General features: G+C 41.4%; 1 protein-coding gene across 1 annotated transcript; it reads left to right on the forward strand.

The window, feature by feature from the left end:
* Window positions 1-6,307: 6,307 nt before the first annotated feature.
* Window positions 6,308-7,677, forward strand: LOC131007304 (uncharacterized). The gene is made up of 5 exons (XM_057934445.1): window positions 6,308-6,709; window positions 6,799-6,861; window positions 6,973-7,124; window positions 7,239-7,320; window positions 7,398-7,677. Exons 1-5 carry the CDS (start codon window positions 6,521-6,523, stop codon window positions 7,491-7,493), a joined length of 582 nt encoding a protein of 193 aa, XP_057790428.1. The 5' UTR covers window positions 6,308-6,520; the 3' UTR covers window positions 7,494-7,677.
* Window positions 7,678-18,999: the final 11,322 nt, after the last annotated feature.

An 18,999-nucleotide genomic window follows, 5' to 3' on the forward strand; every position in this document is an offset into this window, starting at 1 on the left:
TTCTCAATTCGTTCGCGCGCTTCTCTGGAGTAAACACGTCGTTTTATAGGTTCACGTGTAGTATGCTTGGTTGGGATCCCCGGATAACAATAACATTTGTCTCCTTTTGGCAGCGCTATAACCACAACCTAGATTAATCTCTTCAACATATCGTTCCTTCCTTACGAGCAATGTTGACAAAGAGTAGGCCCAAACTCCTTAGTTTACCTCAACATTGACTTGTTAGTTATTATATTCTCTTGCTATAGGGAGATCACTGTTAATTCTTCTTGTTAGGGTTAACTTATACAGATCTCTCAAGCTCATCACATTTCACTAAAGTAAATAATAACAAAATCCTTTATATCGATGGGTTTTTGGACATCAACTTAACTTTTTCGCCAATGAGCATTATCTTTATGGGCCACACAAAATCATCCACATCAACCTTGAGATAAATTGGGATAAACTAAATTAGTGGTATCGCATGAGTAATTTCTTTAAAACCTGTGCACTCAAGAACTATGTAGGGCTACTTCTTTCAAACCCGAGCACTCAAGGGTTATATATGGTTAATTTTGCTCAAGCTTGTGATAAGGCAGGGCCGATTTCACTCACGCCAATGTATTTAAGTGTGACGCACTAATTATTCTTATCATGTCTGTCATTCACGGATGTTCAACCCCCCATTCTAATGGTATTGTCTAATCTCACGTCATCTACAATTGCCAGTCTGATAACTTTGAGTTTGAATCTCCGCTATTTACATTTTTTAGGACTCTCCCTTTCAACTATTGGCTCAATATCCACAATTCATTTATAATTTTAAATGCCAAATCAGTCCTAGCCACTTGCTAACACCTATGCTTATATGTTTTTTCACCTAATCATTTATCTCCTATAATTACCTCTCTTTTATTTCTTTTTCTACTTTTTGAATATCCATCATTGTCATATTACTTTACAACTTTCTTTCTTCTGTATTTTCTTCCAAACATCTTTTTGGCGATCTCTCTGACCATACCTCTTCTTCTCCTTCCATGCGCTCTCCTCACTAGGTACTCATCTTCATCTTCTCTTTATCTAAGGCCACCCCCGACACTAAACAAGCGACAATGAATTTTAGGGACAAGATGAATTATGATGAGTTACCCTCTTCCACTCTTCATGCCAATTATTTGAAAAACATTAACAAGTTTTTACATTTCCCCATTTCAAATTTAGATTTATGACTTCAATCTGTGAAATTAAAGAAACCTGATAATCTTCCACGGACCTTAATCTTACATTGGAAAAGGCAAATCAGGCCCTTATTTTTTAATTGAAGTCGCTAACTATTTGAAATCCATTTTTTTCAATTGGCCCGCTCTACCATATGCATAGCCCTAACCTTTTATATGCCCACTTAGATATGAAATTAAGATTTTGTCAAGCCTAACTTCCTATGACAAAGACTTCAACACCCAATACTTTTTCACTCAAACCTTGCGAGGGGTGGCATTACCAAAATCGTTTGGCACCCCTCCAAACAGACTTCCCCAAAACCCATTTGTGGCCCTACTATCATAGACGTGGAACTCTTCAAGCACCTGAACGACTCCACATTGTCTTTTGACCTGCAAGGGCGAACAAACAGTAATTCAATTATGGCTGGTAGTGGGTTCTTTTCTCACTACCCCACCAATAACATTAGTAAGTCAAAGTTGTTACATTAATATTCGGCTTATTTACTTCTTGTTGTTTACTTATCATTTTCCCTCCTTGTATTTTTTCTGTGCAAAATTGGCTTGGAAAGCTCGGACCAAACTGGTGGTCGGCGAACTTACAGCATCACCACTAGGTGGATCTGGTTCAGCCTTCGAAACTCCAACTTCATCCAAAGTTCCAACCTCTTCCGGCTGGAACCATTTCAATCATGGTGTTCACAGGGCTCATTTTTCCTAAACAACTCCAACCGTGACATCATTAGGGGTTCTGGTCCAATCGTGATTTCAAATCTCAGCAGGGCAGTTTCTTGGAGGGGGGACAATCCCTTTAGCATTCCCGAGGAAAAAATAAGGAAAAAATAAGAAGAACAGACCCAACATCAGCCCCGAAAGTGGAAAACACGTGGGGCTCCAGGTGGTGCTGCTGCCAAGAAGCATGCAGACAAGAGGCTAGCACATCATACCATTCCTGCTTCAGACTCTCAAGAGAGCTCAGAGTCTCCGACATTCTCTCTAACCTAAGGGAGGATGAAAGGGGATCGACAACACTGAGTAAACCTATCATGACCATGAAAGGGCAAGATCACCTAACGTTGCTGACCAGTCAACCCCACTGTTGAGGATAGTATTTGGGCCTCCGGTGGATTGTCGTATACCACCAAATAATTCCTACAATCAGCTAAGAATTAGAATAGTATAGCAACAAGCAGGGTCGAACCACAGAGAACGGGTAATTGCAATTAATTTCCTAAAGATTAAATTAGTGTAGCCACCACGCCTTAAATTTGAGAGAACATATTAATCTACTAAGAAAGCAAATAAATCAAATAACAATTACTAGAATTCAATCAAAGAAAGGTAACTTGACTCGAATAAATCCGATCATCGACGCAAAGATAAAATAATCCCTATAAACCAACCAGTTATAGGATACCGTGAACGCAACAAACGTACCCCAATTTCTACTTACTGTGTCGATAGACAGCTGGAGACGCCAGACCTAACTATTCCCCTTATCAAAACACAACCTAGCTGGAGAAGCCAGACCTAAATTTAATGTTTCAATAGCATAAGATGAAGGAACCCGATTTAGACAAATTACCCAAGAACACAAGTAATAAATCTTCTACCAATTTATTCCTACTACGAACATGGTAGCTTTATCACTAGGGGTGGTAAACCAGTGTCAGTTTTTCGGTTAAAATCGTAACCAAACCGAAAAAACCGATAACCGGTTTTTTTCCGGTTTGGTTCGGTTATCGGTTAGCACTTTCCCAATAAACCGATTAATCGGTTTAACCGGTCGGTTAACCGGTTAAACCGATTAATCGGTTTTTTTTTAAATTAATTAATTTAGGGTAATAGGTAGGGTTTAGAACTTTAGGCAATACTACAATAGCGTGTTGCGTGCGGTTCCTTCCCACTTCTCAAACCCAACTGTTCCAACCGCCTCCCATCCCCGCCTTCCTGTCCTGTTTCCACTCGCAGCCCGCCTCCTCCACGGTTCCCTCCGGCCTCCCATCCCCGCCTCCCACCGGCATCGGCGCCTTCTCCGCCTAGTTCCTCCCTCCGGCAGCAGCAGGCAGCACCGGTCGTCCCTTGCACCGGTGCCTTCTCCGCCTGCAGCACCGATCGTCCCTTGCACCGGCGCCTTCTCCGCCTGGTTCCTTCCTTCGGCAGCAGCAGCAGCAGGCAGCACCGGTCATCCCTTGCACCGGCGCCTTCTCCGCCTGGTTCCTCCCTCCGGCAGCAGCAGGCACTTTGCCGGCGTCGCTCAGTTCGCCAGGCTCGCCTCTTCCCTCGTTTTTCCCTCCGTCAGCAGCAGCTCCTCCATTGTTAAAGGTATTACAAATATTACAAAGTGAGTTTACTTTAGTTTACTTTACTTTAGTTTAAGTGTTCACTCAGCCACAAGCAGCTCCTCCATATATATTTTATTGTTCATATATTTCATATATACATTTTATTGTTCAAGTTGTTAGCTTGCTCGTATAGGAGTTGCAGTTGTACATGATAAAAATATCAAATATGTAATTTTATTTGACAAACCTATTTAAAAAGGTCTACATGTGGTTTTATAGTTAGCTGGCTCAAATTAATGCACTTAAATAAAGAAAACAATAGAGAAGAATCCAATGAGAAGATAAATCGGATGTGAAGGTGTGATAGTTGTGCTTGTTGAAACTTATGATTACAACTATTTGATTGTTTGCATAAATAGTGAAAGTGGAGTTGAACATTGACAAATATTAAGAGTGTCTAACTATCATAATGACAAGTATAAAGTCAATTGACACTAATCATTGCAACTAAAACATTATAGTGGATGAGCAAAAGCATAATGGGTTTACTAAATTAGATAGAGCTAATTTGCTGCATATATATAATGTACAAAATTCCTAAAAAAACAAATATCTTTGAGAAATTAATGGAGTATATAAGAGAAGTGTATAAGAAAGTTTGATCGGTTAAGATAATTCAGATTAGTGTATTTGAATCCTTTTAATTACTTTTCCTAAATTGTAGAGAGATATAAACACATCAGCTCCTCCATTGTCTAAATTTATTTATTTTTTGATGGAGAGAATTACTGTATTATTGTCATTCGTATGCTCATAATTTGTATCCAAGTAATAAGTGGACGAACTTCTTGATTAGATGGAGAGAATTGAAGATGGATCACAATCGATCACACAACAAGCTAGCAATAGGCTTGGAATTGAAGACGATGATATGTTTGAAGAGGTTGAGATACGTGAACTAGAGGGTCACTACTACAAAAGTTTACATACATAACAGTGCATAGATAACGGTTTTTTTCAAAAACCGTTATGTATGAGCGCACTTTTAGGAATAGATAACGGTTTTGGAAAAATCCGTTATCTATGTAGTGTTGTCTATATGCATAGATAACGGTTTTTAAAAACCGTTATGTTTTTTGCGTTATCTATTAGTTGCATACATAACGGTATTACAAAACCGTTAAGCCACCGTTATCTATGACCATCTTTTATAACGGTTTATTCATAACGTTAAAGAACCGTTATCTATAAGAGTCATTTATAACGGTTTTGGAACCGTTATGTTTGAGCGTATCTAAAAACTGTTATGTATAATTTTTTTTAATTTTTTTAATTATTTTTTTTAAAATTTTTTTAAAACTTATATTTTATTAAACCATTTGAAACTTTCAAAATTTACACAGAACATTCTCTCCCCCTTATTTTTCAAGCTGAGCGGACCAGCTAGGGCTCCGCCGCCGCGGCCGCCGAAGTTCCGGCGAGGAGCGCCGGCCTCGCCCACCTTATCTCTCATTCTTTTGACTCAATTTGGGCATTCACAAACTCACACCACCGCCCAATTTCTCAATCTCCGGCGAACGGCAGTGAGGCCGCCGCCACTCTCCCTCAAAATCTCACTTAAGCACCGCCTCAATCTGAAAAGGTTCCAGCCGCCACCACCGCCTGTATCTCAAGAGGCGGCGCCGCTCTCTCCTCTAAACCCTAGATCCCTAATTCCTCCGTCTGAAACCCTAGGGCCCCAGATCTAGACTCCACCCTCTCCGGCCTCTGGCATCAATAGCAGCTCCTCGCCGCCGTGCCTGGACTTCCTTGATCCCGAGTCATGCGGCGGCTAAGGGTCACCGGCGACACACTCTTTAATTTTTATGAAGCAGGATTAAGTTTATTTAGCCACATCAGCCTCCAGGTTAGTTGTACTTCACTTGTTTGCATCAAATAGTCAAATTAGGGATTGATTATTGAGTTTTAGTGATAAGTCAAAATTAGTAGAATTTCTTTGATTTTGTTCTTCAATTTCTTTGATAATAAAATTTAGAGATTTGATGCTCTAATTTTGTACTTCCATAATGTTATTTAGATGGACCCTGGAAACAGAGAGGCCTGCATAATTCTATCATGGTTTTAACTTTACACAGATGGAGATGCTATTTTGCTCGACAGTTGTTGGTTTGCCTTTCTTATTTGAGTGCAGTAGTAACATTGGAATTAAATCTTGGCCTTGACTGAATGGCATTCTAGCCTATTACCGAATTAGAAGAAATAAACAATAATGAACAGCTAATATGTTTCTGTATGAAGATGAATGCCTTGTTACTTCAGAATGGCAAGTACTAAAATCATGATAGATTCAGCCTTAATCATTTGTGCGTTCATGTTATAGTTTAAGGTAGTAAGGCCATGAAATTTCTTGTAGATTAAATACTAGCATAAAGTAGGGCTCAAGGTTATTGTGCGTTCATGTTTAAAATTACACAGAAGATCTTGACATTTATTTCTATGTCTTAATACAGATGCATTTTTATTAAAATTTGATATTATTCAAAGTACTCTAATTTCTTATTTTTGTTGGTGATATTTAAGATTGTAATCATAAGTTTTTCTTTTACTTGCCTACTTTTTCTGTAAACTGCATACAATTAATATTATGAACTGGCTTTTGACAAAAAAATTGTTTTATAAGATTGGAGTCACCAAGCTTTAAGCTGCTCGGTATCATGCTTAGATCTAAGAATCAAATAGATCCGTAGGCTGATTTCGTAGTGAAACTGAGGGTGTTTTTTGTTTTTTTGCACTCTTATGCAGCATATTTGACATTGACTTTGGTTAATGGTTATATAATTGGATTGAGCGGCGAATTCAACAATTTGTTTCCTTGTACTGGATTTAGGTATGGTTTCAATAGGCGGCATGAATGATATGGCTTTGATGACTAAAAGAAGGAAGGTGAAGGTACAGTTACTTAAGCTAGCCTAAGATGTTTCAACTTCTTTGATATACTCGTATAATAAACAAAAGTAGATGTAGATGAAATAGATGATAAGTTTTATGGTTGTGTTATTGACCACCTGCACAGCAGCAAAACTTTTTTCCCAATATTCTTGTTTTTGGCTTGATGCACCTTCTTATCCTCATTTAAAAATCCCTGGCCTTAATGCACCAATCCCCGCTGGAGCTAAATTTGGCTATGGGCATGGAGAATGGGGCAAACCACCTGTTGATGAAGTGAGTTTACCTTAATATACTTTGTGGTTTTACCTTGAGTTTCATTAATGAATATCCCTCACATATTTGTATTTTCTCTTGTGAACTAGTATGGACGTCCCCTCTATGGAGATGTTTTCGGCTTTGTGCAACAAGAACAGCCCAATTATGAGGTAAAGGAACATAGTATATTAGAACCTTTTTCATACATGCTCCCCTCTTTGTAACGGCGAGCATTTTATCATGATTTTGTCTCCATGTAATTCATACCGACTGATTTTCAGGAAGAACCAGTTGATAAGACTAAGCACTGGGGTGACTTGGAGGAGGAGGAGGAGGAGGAAGAGGAAGAGGAAGAAGAAGAAGAGGAGGAGGAGGAACAGATGGCAGAAGAGGAACTTGAAGATGGCATTCAGTCTGTTGACAGCCTTTCAAGGTGAAAGACATGCTTTGCTCTTTTGTGTTGAGATTTTGATTGTACTGTACACTAGAGACTGGTCTATATGTCTTCTTAAGTTGCTCTAACTGGTTATCTGGTGGATGATTGTAGCACTCCTACTGGCGTTGAAACCCCTGATGTTATTGATCTTCGAAAGCAGCAGAGGAAGGAACCTGATAGGCCTCTCTACCAAGTAATTATTTTTCTTTTTTCCTTACATTGTTACACCTTATTTTGAAGGTTTCTAGATGAAAAATCTTTCCATTTCAGGTAGCTTCTTTGCTTGATTATGTATTTCTTTCTACATTTTATGCCTGCTGGATTATAGATTCATTTCAGGTTCAAGAGATTCTGCCTGAAGTATAAAGGTTACAAGTCTATTGGTGCTAGAAACATTGTATGATAGATTTTTGTTTTAGCTATAAGGTTGTTGGTATTTTCAATTTTGAATCGGAATATGCAATGATGATGTATACTTGATATTTGGTTCATTTGTATAATAATGTATGAATTTCTTGGATGATATATAATATTGTTATCGTTGATTTTATCATTTTGTCGTTTTATAAAAATTGCAAAATTTAAAAATATACTACAATTATATAAAGTGCAAAAAACTATTATAAAAGGTGCAAAAAATCGTTATGTATTCTAATTAAAGATAACGGTTAAAATCGTTATAAAAACTGCAAAAATCGTTATAAAAAGTGCAAAAAATCGTTATAAAAAGTGCAAAAAACCGTTATGTATTCTATCAAAGATAACGGTTAAAACCGTTATAAAAAGTGTAAAAAACTGTTAACTATGATAAAAAAAAATAAAAAAAAATTAATACATAACGGAAAAATCTTAATACATAACGGTGAAAAACCGTTATGTATTCTATCAAAGATAACGGTTAAAACCGTTATAAAAAGTGCAAAAAACTGTTAACTATGATAAAAAAAATAAAAAAAAAATAATACATAACGGAAAAATCTTAATACATAACGGTGAAAAACCGTTATGTATTCTATCAAAGATAACGGTTAAAACCGTTATAAAAAGTGCAAAAAACTGTTAACTATGATAAAAAAAAAAAAAAAAAAAAAAAAATTAATACATAACGGAAAAATGTTAATACATAACGGTGAAAAACCGTTATGTATAACCGTTATAGATAACGGATGCGTACTGTTATGTATGACACATCGTACCGTTATCTATGCTACTATACATAACGGTTTTGAAACCGTTGTCTATGACGTATAGAATAGATAACACCACTATACACAACGCTTTTTTTGCTCATAGATAACGGATAAAATCCGTTATCTATGAGCGTTTTTCTAGTAGTGGGTGATGATGAAGAACCAAAGGCAAAAAAAACTAGGAAATCTTCTGGGACAAGGTCCAATGTTTGGGCTGATTATATTCAGCTTATGGACGGAGAAGGGGATGAAAAGATTAAGAAAGGGCAATGCAAGCGTTGTGGCAGACTAATAAGGGCTGATCCGAATAGAAACGGCACCACTGCTTTGAGGAATCATACTACTTCGTGCTTGAAGAAGCAAGCAACAACTAGTCAATCGGTTCTCAACTTACAACCCACTACTGATGGAACATGATCGTTGACAAGTTGGAAATTCGATCAAAATGTCGTTAGAATGGCATTGTGTCAGATGATCATCATGGATGAACTTCCATTTAGATTTGTCGAGCGTGAGGGGTTCAAGATGTTTATAAAGGCTGCATGTCCTATGTTCAAGATCCCGGGCAGACAAACAGTAAGAGCTGATTGTATGAGATTGTTTTTGGAGCGGAAGGCTATTTGAAAACTTTTTTTCAAGCTAAAGGCATGCGACGACTGTCGATCACGACTGATTGTTGGACAGGGATCAACAACACAAATTTTATTTGTGTCACAACACATTGCATCGACAAGGACTGGAAATTGCATAAAAAGATAATCAGTTTTCGCAAGTGCATTAGTCACACAAGCGATGATCTTGCTACTGCAATCATATCATCCGTGGAGGAGTGGGGCTTGCATAAGGTACTCTGTTGCATGATGGACAATGCAACGTCAAATGATGCTGCAATTAGGTACATGAAGCCAGACTTTGAGAGGTGGGGGACAAGTGTTGTTGGTGGCAAGTATTTGCACATGCGTTGTGTTGCTCACATCCTAAACTTAATTGTGAATGAGGGATTGGATGAGATTGGCATGTCCGTGAGACGAGTAAGAGAAGTCGTCAAATGGATAAAGGCATCACCATCTAGAGCGGATAAGTTTAGAGGTTATGTGGAGGAATTGAAGATTGCTTGCAGCAAGTCTTTGACTTTGGATGTGCCGACGAGATGGAACTCTACATATTTGATGCTCGAGTCTGTTGTGCCATATGTTGAGGTCTTCAATCTACATGTGAATGTAGTTAAGGAATTTGTACATGATTTGAATCAAAATAAGTACAAAGACATGACAATTGAAGTTCGTGACAGCAATGATTGGGCTAAAGTGAGGATGATTTGTGATTATTTGGGTAGATTTTATGATTTGACACTTCTCGTCTCAGGTACCACTTATATCTTAGCCAATTTATTTTTCAAGGAAATAAACAAGTCTTTTATTTCATGATTTGACACTTCTATTCTCAGGTACCACATATGTCTCTGCCCATTTGTTTTTAAAGGAAATGTACTCTATCTTTGAGTTCATTACTCAGTTACAGAGGGACACCGATACTGAGATTAGGGCCATGGCCAATGAGATGAAGGACAAGCTTGGAAAGTATTGGTTGGAAACTGATGAGATGAAGCCAAGAATGAACAAGTTGTTCTACATTGCAGCATTGTTGGATCCGAGACAGAAGATAACACATGTGGAAAAGTGCTTGAATAAAGTTTATGCTCCGCAGCGAGCAATTGAATTGTTGGGGGAGGTGCGCAACTCATTGAATGAGTTGTTTGAGTATTACAAGAAACAACTTTCTTCAACTGATGAAGCACTTGCGAATGCACCTACTTCGGTTCAAATTGAACCTCGAGTTAGTGGTGCTCGAAGTCATGTTGATGTTATTTCTGATGATAGTGAAGACGAAGATTCAGGCGATATGTCAGAGATTACTGTGTACTTTGCTGAAAAGAAATACAAACACAAAGCTATTGAGGGGGATCAGTTTGATATCCTACAGTGGTGGTCCAAAAATAGCCCGCGCTTCCCTATTCTATCCGAGATGGTGAGGGACATTATGGCTATCCCTATATTGAGCGTTGCTTCTGAGTCTGCATTTAGCACGGGTAGTCGTGTTTTATCTAAATTTAGAAGTTCGTTGACTGTTAATATGGTGAAGGCTTTGATATGCGCTGAGGATTGGCTCAAATCTAGTTCGTCGGATAAATTTCTCCAAGATGAAGAAGATGTGTCTGAGACTGAGTTAGAGAAGGAGTTTGAATCGGGTGAGTACTTTAATGTCTTATAAACTATAAAATTCAAATCATTACAATTTACAAATATGCAAATTATTCTTTTTGTTTAATTTTAAAAAATTAACAATTTTGACACAACTTGGGATGAGTGGAGGACATGGAGTTCGTGGAGAAAGTAGTGGAGATGTTCCTAGTCAGACAAGCCGAAGTGTCTTACCGTGAATCCATTTCTTTGTTGTTTGTGTTGATTGTTGAACTTTAGACTTGTGCTACTTTATATTATGTTATGTTTGTTGCCTTGTTGGTGGAGTTTAGACTAATTTTATCAGACTTTTTTATGGATTGAAAGTAATTGACTTATTATTGTTGTTTTTGGGTTTTGGCTATAATGTGAGTTAATATTGTTGTCTAGGTTGGGAATTAATTTATTATCATTGTTCTTTTTTTTTTAATTTAAATTACATGTGTCTATAATTTTTTTTTGTTATAAATTATCACAAGTTATGAATTGGTGCAGTGGATAAGATCTCTTTCTTTCAAAGGTCAAGAGTTCAAATCCTATTGCACACATTTCATAAATTCGAATTTTTTTAAATAAACCGGTTAATTCTGCCAAATTGAGAAACAGTCTATTAATCGGTTTTGACCGGTTAACCGATTAACCGGTCGGTTAATCGGTTAACCGGTCAAAAAACCAGTTCGGTTTTCAGTTAGAGGAATTCCTCTTAACCGGTTCCGGTTAACCGGTAAACCAGTTCGGTCAGCCCTATTTATCACTAATCAGCCATATTTCAACAATTACGAATTGGAGGAACCAATTAACTTTAATCCAATTAAACCTAAGTTGGCCAGACTTAAATAAAATCAGAATTGTCTTTAAACACAAGGAATAAATCAGAATCAACATGAATCAATTATATGCTCAATTAGGTCTCACAGATATTAAATCAGTATTTCATTATTCTCGTCGAATTAAGAAATTAGCCACTTCAAATTCCATATCACGCCGATGCTTATCAGCATACTTCTTCATCCGGCGCTGTGCCTTGGCGAGGCTATCTCGTGCCTCATCCAACAACTCTTGCTTCTCTCGAGCAAATCGGTAAGCCGCGGGACAATCTCCACCACTCCTTTGTACCGCGATCTCGTGTGGTGCTAAAGGCTGCTGCCCATACACTATCTCAAAGGGACTCTTCCCCGTGGCCAACGATCGGTGTAGGTTATAACTGAACTGAGCCACGTCCAACAAACCAACCCAATCCCTCTGACTTGCTGACACGTAGTGCCTCAAATACTCCTCCAACAATTGATTCATCCTCTCCATTTGCCCATCGGTCCGAGGATGATTAGCAGTAGAAAACTTCAGATCGGTCCCCAACAAGTTGAATAGATTGGTCCAGAACCGCCTGTGAACCGAGTATCCCGGTCACTGATAATATCCTCCGGGATACCGAAGTATTTCACCACGTTCTTCACAAACAAGTCAGCAGCAACATCGACTGGGCAAGCATTCGAACAAGCAATGAAAATCCCATACTTTGAAAACCTGTCCACCACCACAAAGATTGAGGCCATTCCATCGACTTTCGGGAAACCCGAAATGAAATCCATCGATATTGATTGGAACGGTCTCTCCGGAATAGGCAACAGCTGTAGCAATCCGGCCTCCTTCTTCCTTTCGAGCTTGTCTTGCTGACACACAAGACAAGTTTTGACATACGCCTCAACGCCGTCCTCCATCTTTGACCAATAATACCGTCGGGACAGCAAGGCATACATGCGCTCAACACCGGGATGGCCTGCCAATGAGGGTCATGTGTCTCCCTCAAGAGTTCCCGTCTCAACGCACCCGCGGGCACATACACCCGACTGCCACGAGCAAATAAGATATCATCATCCAGCCAATATTTTCGTACTTCCCCTTCCTTAACCTGCAAAACAAGCTTTTGATAGAGGGGGTCAGCCTTGGAAGATTCTCGAATCTTTCCAAGAAAATCAGACTCCACAAGAGTCAATGCAGCCACAAACTCGCCCACCACTTTCCGGCTCAAAGCATCCGCAACATCATTATGCTTCCCGGGACGGTGCACCCAATCAAAGTCGAACTCCCCCAAGTATTCTTGCCAACGAGCTTGTTTTGGAGAGAGCTTCTTTTGGGTTTTGAAGTAGGTGTTGGCCACATTATCCGTCACCACCGTGAACTTCGTGCCCAACAAGTAATGCTTCCATACCTCTAAGCATTGAACCACGGCTGTCATCTCTTTCGCATGAGTACTGTACCGGCACTCACAATCCTTCAACTTGCGGCTTTCATAGGCAATGGGGTGTCTATTTTGCACGAGCACACCCCCAATGGCTCTATCCGAGGCATCAACCTGTACTTCAAAAGGCTCATCAAATAGGGGCAGCCTTAGTACGGGTTCCGTGGACAATTTCTCCTTCAATGTGTCAAACGCATTCTGACATGCCTCGGTCCACTTCCACACAACATCCTTCTTGAGCAAGTCCGTCAAGGGGTTGGCAATCTTTGAGTACCCCTCAATGAACCGCCTGTAGTAATTAGCCAAGCCTAAGAATGATCTCATCTCCGCAACCTTGGACGGAACGGGCCAATCCAGCACGGCCTGTACCTTCTTCTTGTCCATCATGATCTTGCCATGCCCAATAACATGACCAAGGAAAGTGATCGAATCCCTGCAAAATTCACACTTCTCCTTCTTTGCATATAACTTATTCTCACACAATTTCAAGAATACAGCCCGCATATGCAACAAATGCTCATTCAATGACTCCGAATATATCACAATATCATCAAGATATACCACCACAAATCGATCCAAAAACTCATAAAGCACATCATTCATGAGATTGCAGAATGTAGCAGGGGCATTAGTAAGACCAAACGACATCACCAAGAACTCAAATGAGCCATACCTCGTCACACAAGTGGTCTTAGCTTCATCACCCGGCGCAATTCTGACTTGCCAATATCCGGACCGTAGGTCGATCTTGGTGTATAAACTCGCCCTCGACAGCTTGTCAAAGAGATCTAGGGCATTTGGAATAGGATACTTATTTTTGATAGTAACCTTATTCAAAGCCCTATAGCCGATGCAGAATCTCAAAGACCCATCTTGTTTCCTTTGGAACAACACCGGCGACCCGTAGGGGGCCTTGGAAGGCTGCACGAGACTCATAAGCAACAATTCATCCAACTGCTTCCTCAACTCCGCCAACTCCAAAGGTGGCATTCGATAAGGGGCTTGTGCAGGTGGTCTCGCACCCGGTTCCAACTCGATCTGGTGATCCGTTGCTCGCCTCGGTGGCAACTCCTTAGGTAGTTCAGAGGGCATCACATCTTTGAACTCTTCCAACAAGTCCGCCACAGCATCAGGGACTTCGTGGGACACACCTGGTTTGATCTCAACCAACGCAGCAAGATAAGTAGGCACACCCTGCTTCAAGCCTTTCTTTAATTGAAGGGCTGAAATCAAACCAACGGACTTCCTCTCGGCCAAGAACTCTCCCTTCACGAACGTTGGGCAGCATTCATCAAGGATCATAATCCCGCCCACGTGGGGCATCACAACAACCTTAGCCATCTTTAAGAATTCCATCCCAAGGATAATTTCGAAATCATCCAAAGGAACCGCCATCAACGAGCACGATCCCTTCCATTGGTCGATCTGTAGATCAACCTTTCCCACGCCTTGAATCGACTTCGCCTCCGAATTAACAGCTTTGATTCGGCTAGCGTACGGCACCAACTGCATATCAAACTTACTCACAAGCTTGTCAGCAACAAAATTGTGGGTGGCTCCGCAGTCCACCATGGCCATCACCTCCCGGCCATTCACAGCACACTTGATGTATAATAAACCATAATCCGACTTACCATCCCCTTGAATTGCGGATAGCAATTGCAATGGGTTCATCCGAGGGCCTCCGGACTCATTCTCTTTCTCCGACTCAACAACAAGGGCATTCAACTTCCCCTTCTTTGGGCAATCACGCATCCGGTGGTCTCCGTTGCAAATAAAGCAACCACGCCGCTTCTCACCACCCGCTTGTTGGCTAGAATCTTTCGCAGTACCACTTGCCTCACCGGACTTCTTCTTGCCTTTCCAATCGAACTTGCCCTTCTTTTCCTTGCCTTTGCCTTTGCCGACATCCTTCTTTTTCGACCCGGGCTCATTAGATCCCACGGTCTTATAGTCCACCAAACTATCGGCAGCGACAATGGCGGATTGCAAGTCCTTCACACCTTGGCGCCTCAATTCAGTTTGAGCCCAAGTTTGTAACCCAGCAAGGAAGTTGAACTACTTGTCTTCCTCGGACATTTCACGGACATCAAGCATTAAGAAACTAAATTCCTTCACATAATCACGAACGGTGCCACTGTGCTTGAGTTTCCTCAAGGCATCTCTTGCGATCCACGATGTATTGCAAGGGAGGAATTGCTCTTTCAATTCCCTTTTAAGATCTTCCCACGTCTCAATCCGGTTCCGGGCATGGTTCTCCCCGGATTGCCTTGACCGCCACCATAATTTCGCATCCGCCGACAGGTACATGGTGGTGATTGAGACTTTCTCTTCATCAGCAACGTGAGCCGCTTGGAAATACGACTCCATATCCCACAAGAAGTTTTCCAACTCCTTAGAACTTCGAGTTCCCTCGAACGGTTTCGGGTCAGGGATCCGGACCTTTGATGTAGAACGCATCGCTTGCTTCATCACGTGCATCTCATCAAGAAGGCGTTCCACTTTCATGGACAACTCCTCCACTTGATTGTTCACATCTTCCTCGCAAGAGACAACTCGGCTTTCCACAAATCCGGGCAGATCCTCCATAGACTTCCGCGCATCCACAACCGATGCTTGAATGGTGTCAAGCACGATCTCCGCTTCTCGCATCCGCTCAAAGAAATCAACCCGTGCGGAAGTTTCAGGAGGCATCCCCAACAAGCTTTCCAACCGACTCACCCGCTTCTCAAGAGCGATGAACTCACGATTTTGAACCATCTCGGCTACAACAACGCAGTAAATCCGACCGGACCAGAGCCAAGGCAAGTGGTACTGCGAAAGATTCTAGCCAACAAGCGGGTGGCGAGAAGCGGCGTGGTTGCTTTATTTGCAACGGAGACCACCAGATGCGTGATTGCCCAAAGAAGGGGAAGTTGAATGCCCTTGTTGCTGAGTCGGAGAAAGAGAATGAGTTCGGAGGCCCTCGGATGAACCCATTGCAATTGCTATCCGCAATTCAAGGGGATGGTAAGTCGGATTTTGGTTTATTATACATCAAGTGTGCTGTGAATGTCCGGGAGGTGATGGCCATGGTGGACTGCGGAGCCACCCACAATTTTGTTGCTGACAAGCTTGTGAGTAAGTTTGATATGCAGTTGGTGTCGTACGCTAGCCGAATCAAAGCTGTTAATTAGGAGGCGAAGCCGATTCAAGGCGTGGGAAAGGTTGATCTACAGATCGACCAATGGAAGGGATCGTGCTCGTTGATGGCGGTTCCTTTGGATGATTTCGAAATTATCCTTGGGATGGAATTCTTAAAGATGGCTAAGGTTGTTGTGATGCCCCACGTGGGCGGGATTATGATCCTTGATGAATGCTGCCCAACGTTCGTGAAGGGAGAGTTCTTGGCCGAGAGGAAGTCCGTTGGTTTGATTTCAGCCCTCCAATTAAAGAAAGGCTTGAAGCAGGGTGTGCCTACTTATCTTGCTGCGTTGGTTGAGATCAAACCAGGTGTGTCCCACGAAGTCCCTGATGCTGTGGCGGACTTGTTGGAAGAGTTCAAAGATGTGATGCCCCCTGAACTACCTAAGGAGTTGCCGCCGAGGTGAGCAACGGATCACCGGATCGAGTTGGAACCGGGTGCGAGACCACCTGCACAAGCTCCTTATCGAATGCCACCTTCGGAGTTGGCGGAGTTGAGGAAGCAGTTGGATGAATTGTTGCTTGCGGGTCTCGTGCAGCCTTCCAAGGCCCCCTACGGGTCGCCGGTGTTGTTCCAAAGGAAACAAGATTGGTCTTTGAGATTCTGCATCGACTATAGGGCTTTGAATAAGGTTACTATCAAAAACAAGTATCCTATTCCAAATGCCCTAGATCTCTTTGACAAGCTGTCGAGGGCGAGTTTATACACCAAGATCGACCTACGGTCCGGATATTGGCAAGTCAGAACTGCGCCGGGTGATGAAGCTAAGACCACTTGTGTGACGAGGTATGGCTCATTTGAGTTCTTGGTGATGCCGTTTGGTCTTACTAATGCCCCTGCTACATTATGCAATCTCATGAATGATGTGCTTTATGAGTTTTTTGATCAATTTGTGGTGGTATATCTTGATGATATTGTGATATATTCGGAGTCATTGAATGAGCATTTGTTGCATATGCGGGTTGTATTCTTGAAATTGCGTGAGAATAAGTTATATGCATAGAAGGAGAAGTGTGAATTTTGCAGGGATTCGATCACTTTCCTTGGCCACGTTATTGGGCATGGCAAGATCATGATGGACAAGAAGAAGGTACAGGTCGTGCTGGATTGGCCCGTTCCGTCCAAGGTTGCGGAGATGAGATCGTTCTTAGGCTTGGCTAATTACTACAGGCGGTTCATTGAGGGGTACTCAAAGATTGCCAACCCCTTGACGGACTTGCTCAAGAAGGATGCTGTGTGGAAGTGGACCGAGGCATGTCAGAATGCGTTTGACACATTGAAGGAGAAATTGTCCACGGAACCCGTACTAAGGCTGCCCTTATTTGATGAGCCTTTTGAAGTACAGGTTGATGCCTCGGATAGAGCCATTGGGGGTGTGCTCGTGCAAAATAGACACCCCATTGCCTATGAAAGCCGCAAGTTGAAGGATTGTGAGTACCGGTACAGTACTCATGAGAAAGAGATGACAGCCGTGGTTCATTGCTTAGAGGTGTGGAAGCATTACTTGTTGGGCACGAAGTTCACGGTGGTGACGGATAATGTGGCCAACACTTACTTCAAAACCCAAAAGAAGCTCTCTCCAAAACAAGCTCGTTGGCAAGAATACTTGGAGGAGTTCGACTTTGATTGGGTGCACCGTCCCGGGAAGCATAATGATGTTGCGGATGCTTTGAGCCGGAAAGTGGTGGGCGAGTTTGTGGCTGCATTGACTCTTGTGGAGTCTGATTTTCTTGGAAAGATTCGAGAATCTTCCAAGGCTGACCCCCTCTATCAAAAGCTTGTTTTGCAGGTTAAGGAATGGGAAGTACGAAAATATTGGCTGGATGATGATATCTTATTTGCTCGTGGCAGTCGAGCGTATGTACCCGCGGGTGCATTGAGACGGGAACTCTTGAGGGAGACACATGACCCTCATTGGGCAGGCCATCCCGGTGTTGAGCGCATGTATGCCTTGCTGTCCCGACGGTATTATTGGCCAAAGATGGAGGACGACGTTGAGGCGTATGTCAAAACTTGTCTTGTGTGTCAGCAAGACAAGCTCGAAAGGAAGAAGGAGGCCGGATTGCTATAGCTGTTGCCTATTCCGGAGAGACCGTTCCAATCAATATCGATGGATTTCATTTCGGGTTTAGGCTGCGGTATAGATGGAAGTAGTTTGTCTTGGCTACTTGTCTATACTGGTACGTCATAACGTATTGATAGGACCACAGTGAGATGTATTCTTCTATCTGACTAATGTGAAGAATCAAAGATCTCGGTGACTTATAAGATCTTAATACTAATAAGATTTCATATATATATGTTAATTCGTATTTCACTTTGACTTACTATGAGTGAGAGTTATATAGTAACTTGAGTACTCTGTATCTTGGGTGATAGCGGTTAATATATGATATTTGATTATCTGCATTAGTACCCGTATCCGATATAGGATAATGACATCCCCTTAAAGAGCTCAATAATGTTTATTGCGCTAAACCCTGCAGGTTGATTAAGTTTAGGCGCAATAATAAGGTTTGAGTGGTACTGCTTAAGGATTACAAAGAGATTAATTAATTTAAGCTGTCAGAGCTCTAATTAATTAATGGATGTCAGATATTTTAAATACGGAGATTTAATAAGTCTAAATACATGCCCCGACTCATCACCGGCAATAAAGGGGTAAGTCAATATTGGTTCTCTAGTGGAATGAACTAATATTTATAAATTAATTATGGTCTGGGCTGACCATAGAGAATTAATTTATTTGAGGCCCATCTTTATTCCTTGTATCTGGTCCCTGGACTGGCCCAAAGTCTCCTAGCCCTAGAAGGAGAGGAAAAATGCCTCACACAGATTCTTAGGCGCCTACACGTATTTTATTCATTATAAAATACAGTTGTCAGCTCTCAGGAAAAATACACTGATAAATTATTAGGGTTTTGGAGAGCTGTGGGGCGCAGGAAACGTGAAGAGCATTATTTCTCTCTTGGGACTTTCACAGTTCGTTGTCCATCCAACGGTGAAAGCTGAGCGGGAT

Source organism: Salvia miltiorrhiza, chromosome 1, assembly GCF_028751815.1.
Source record: "Salvia miltiorrhiza cultivar Shanhuang (shh) chromosome 1, IMPLAD_Smil_shh, whole genome shotgun sequence".
NCBI classification, from domain to species: Eukaryota; Viridiplantae; Streptophyta; class Magnoliopsida; order Lamiales; family Lamiaceae; genus Salvia; species Salvia miltiorrhiza.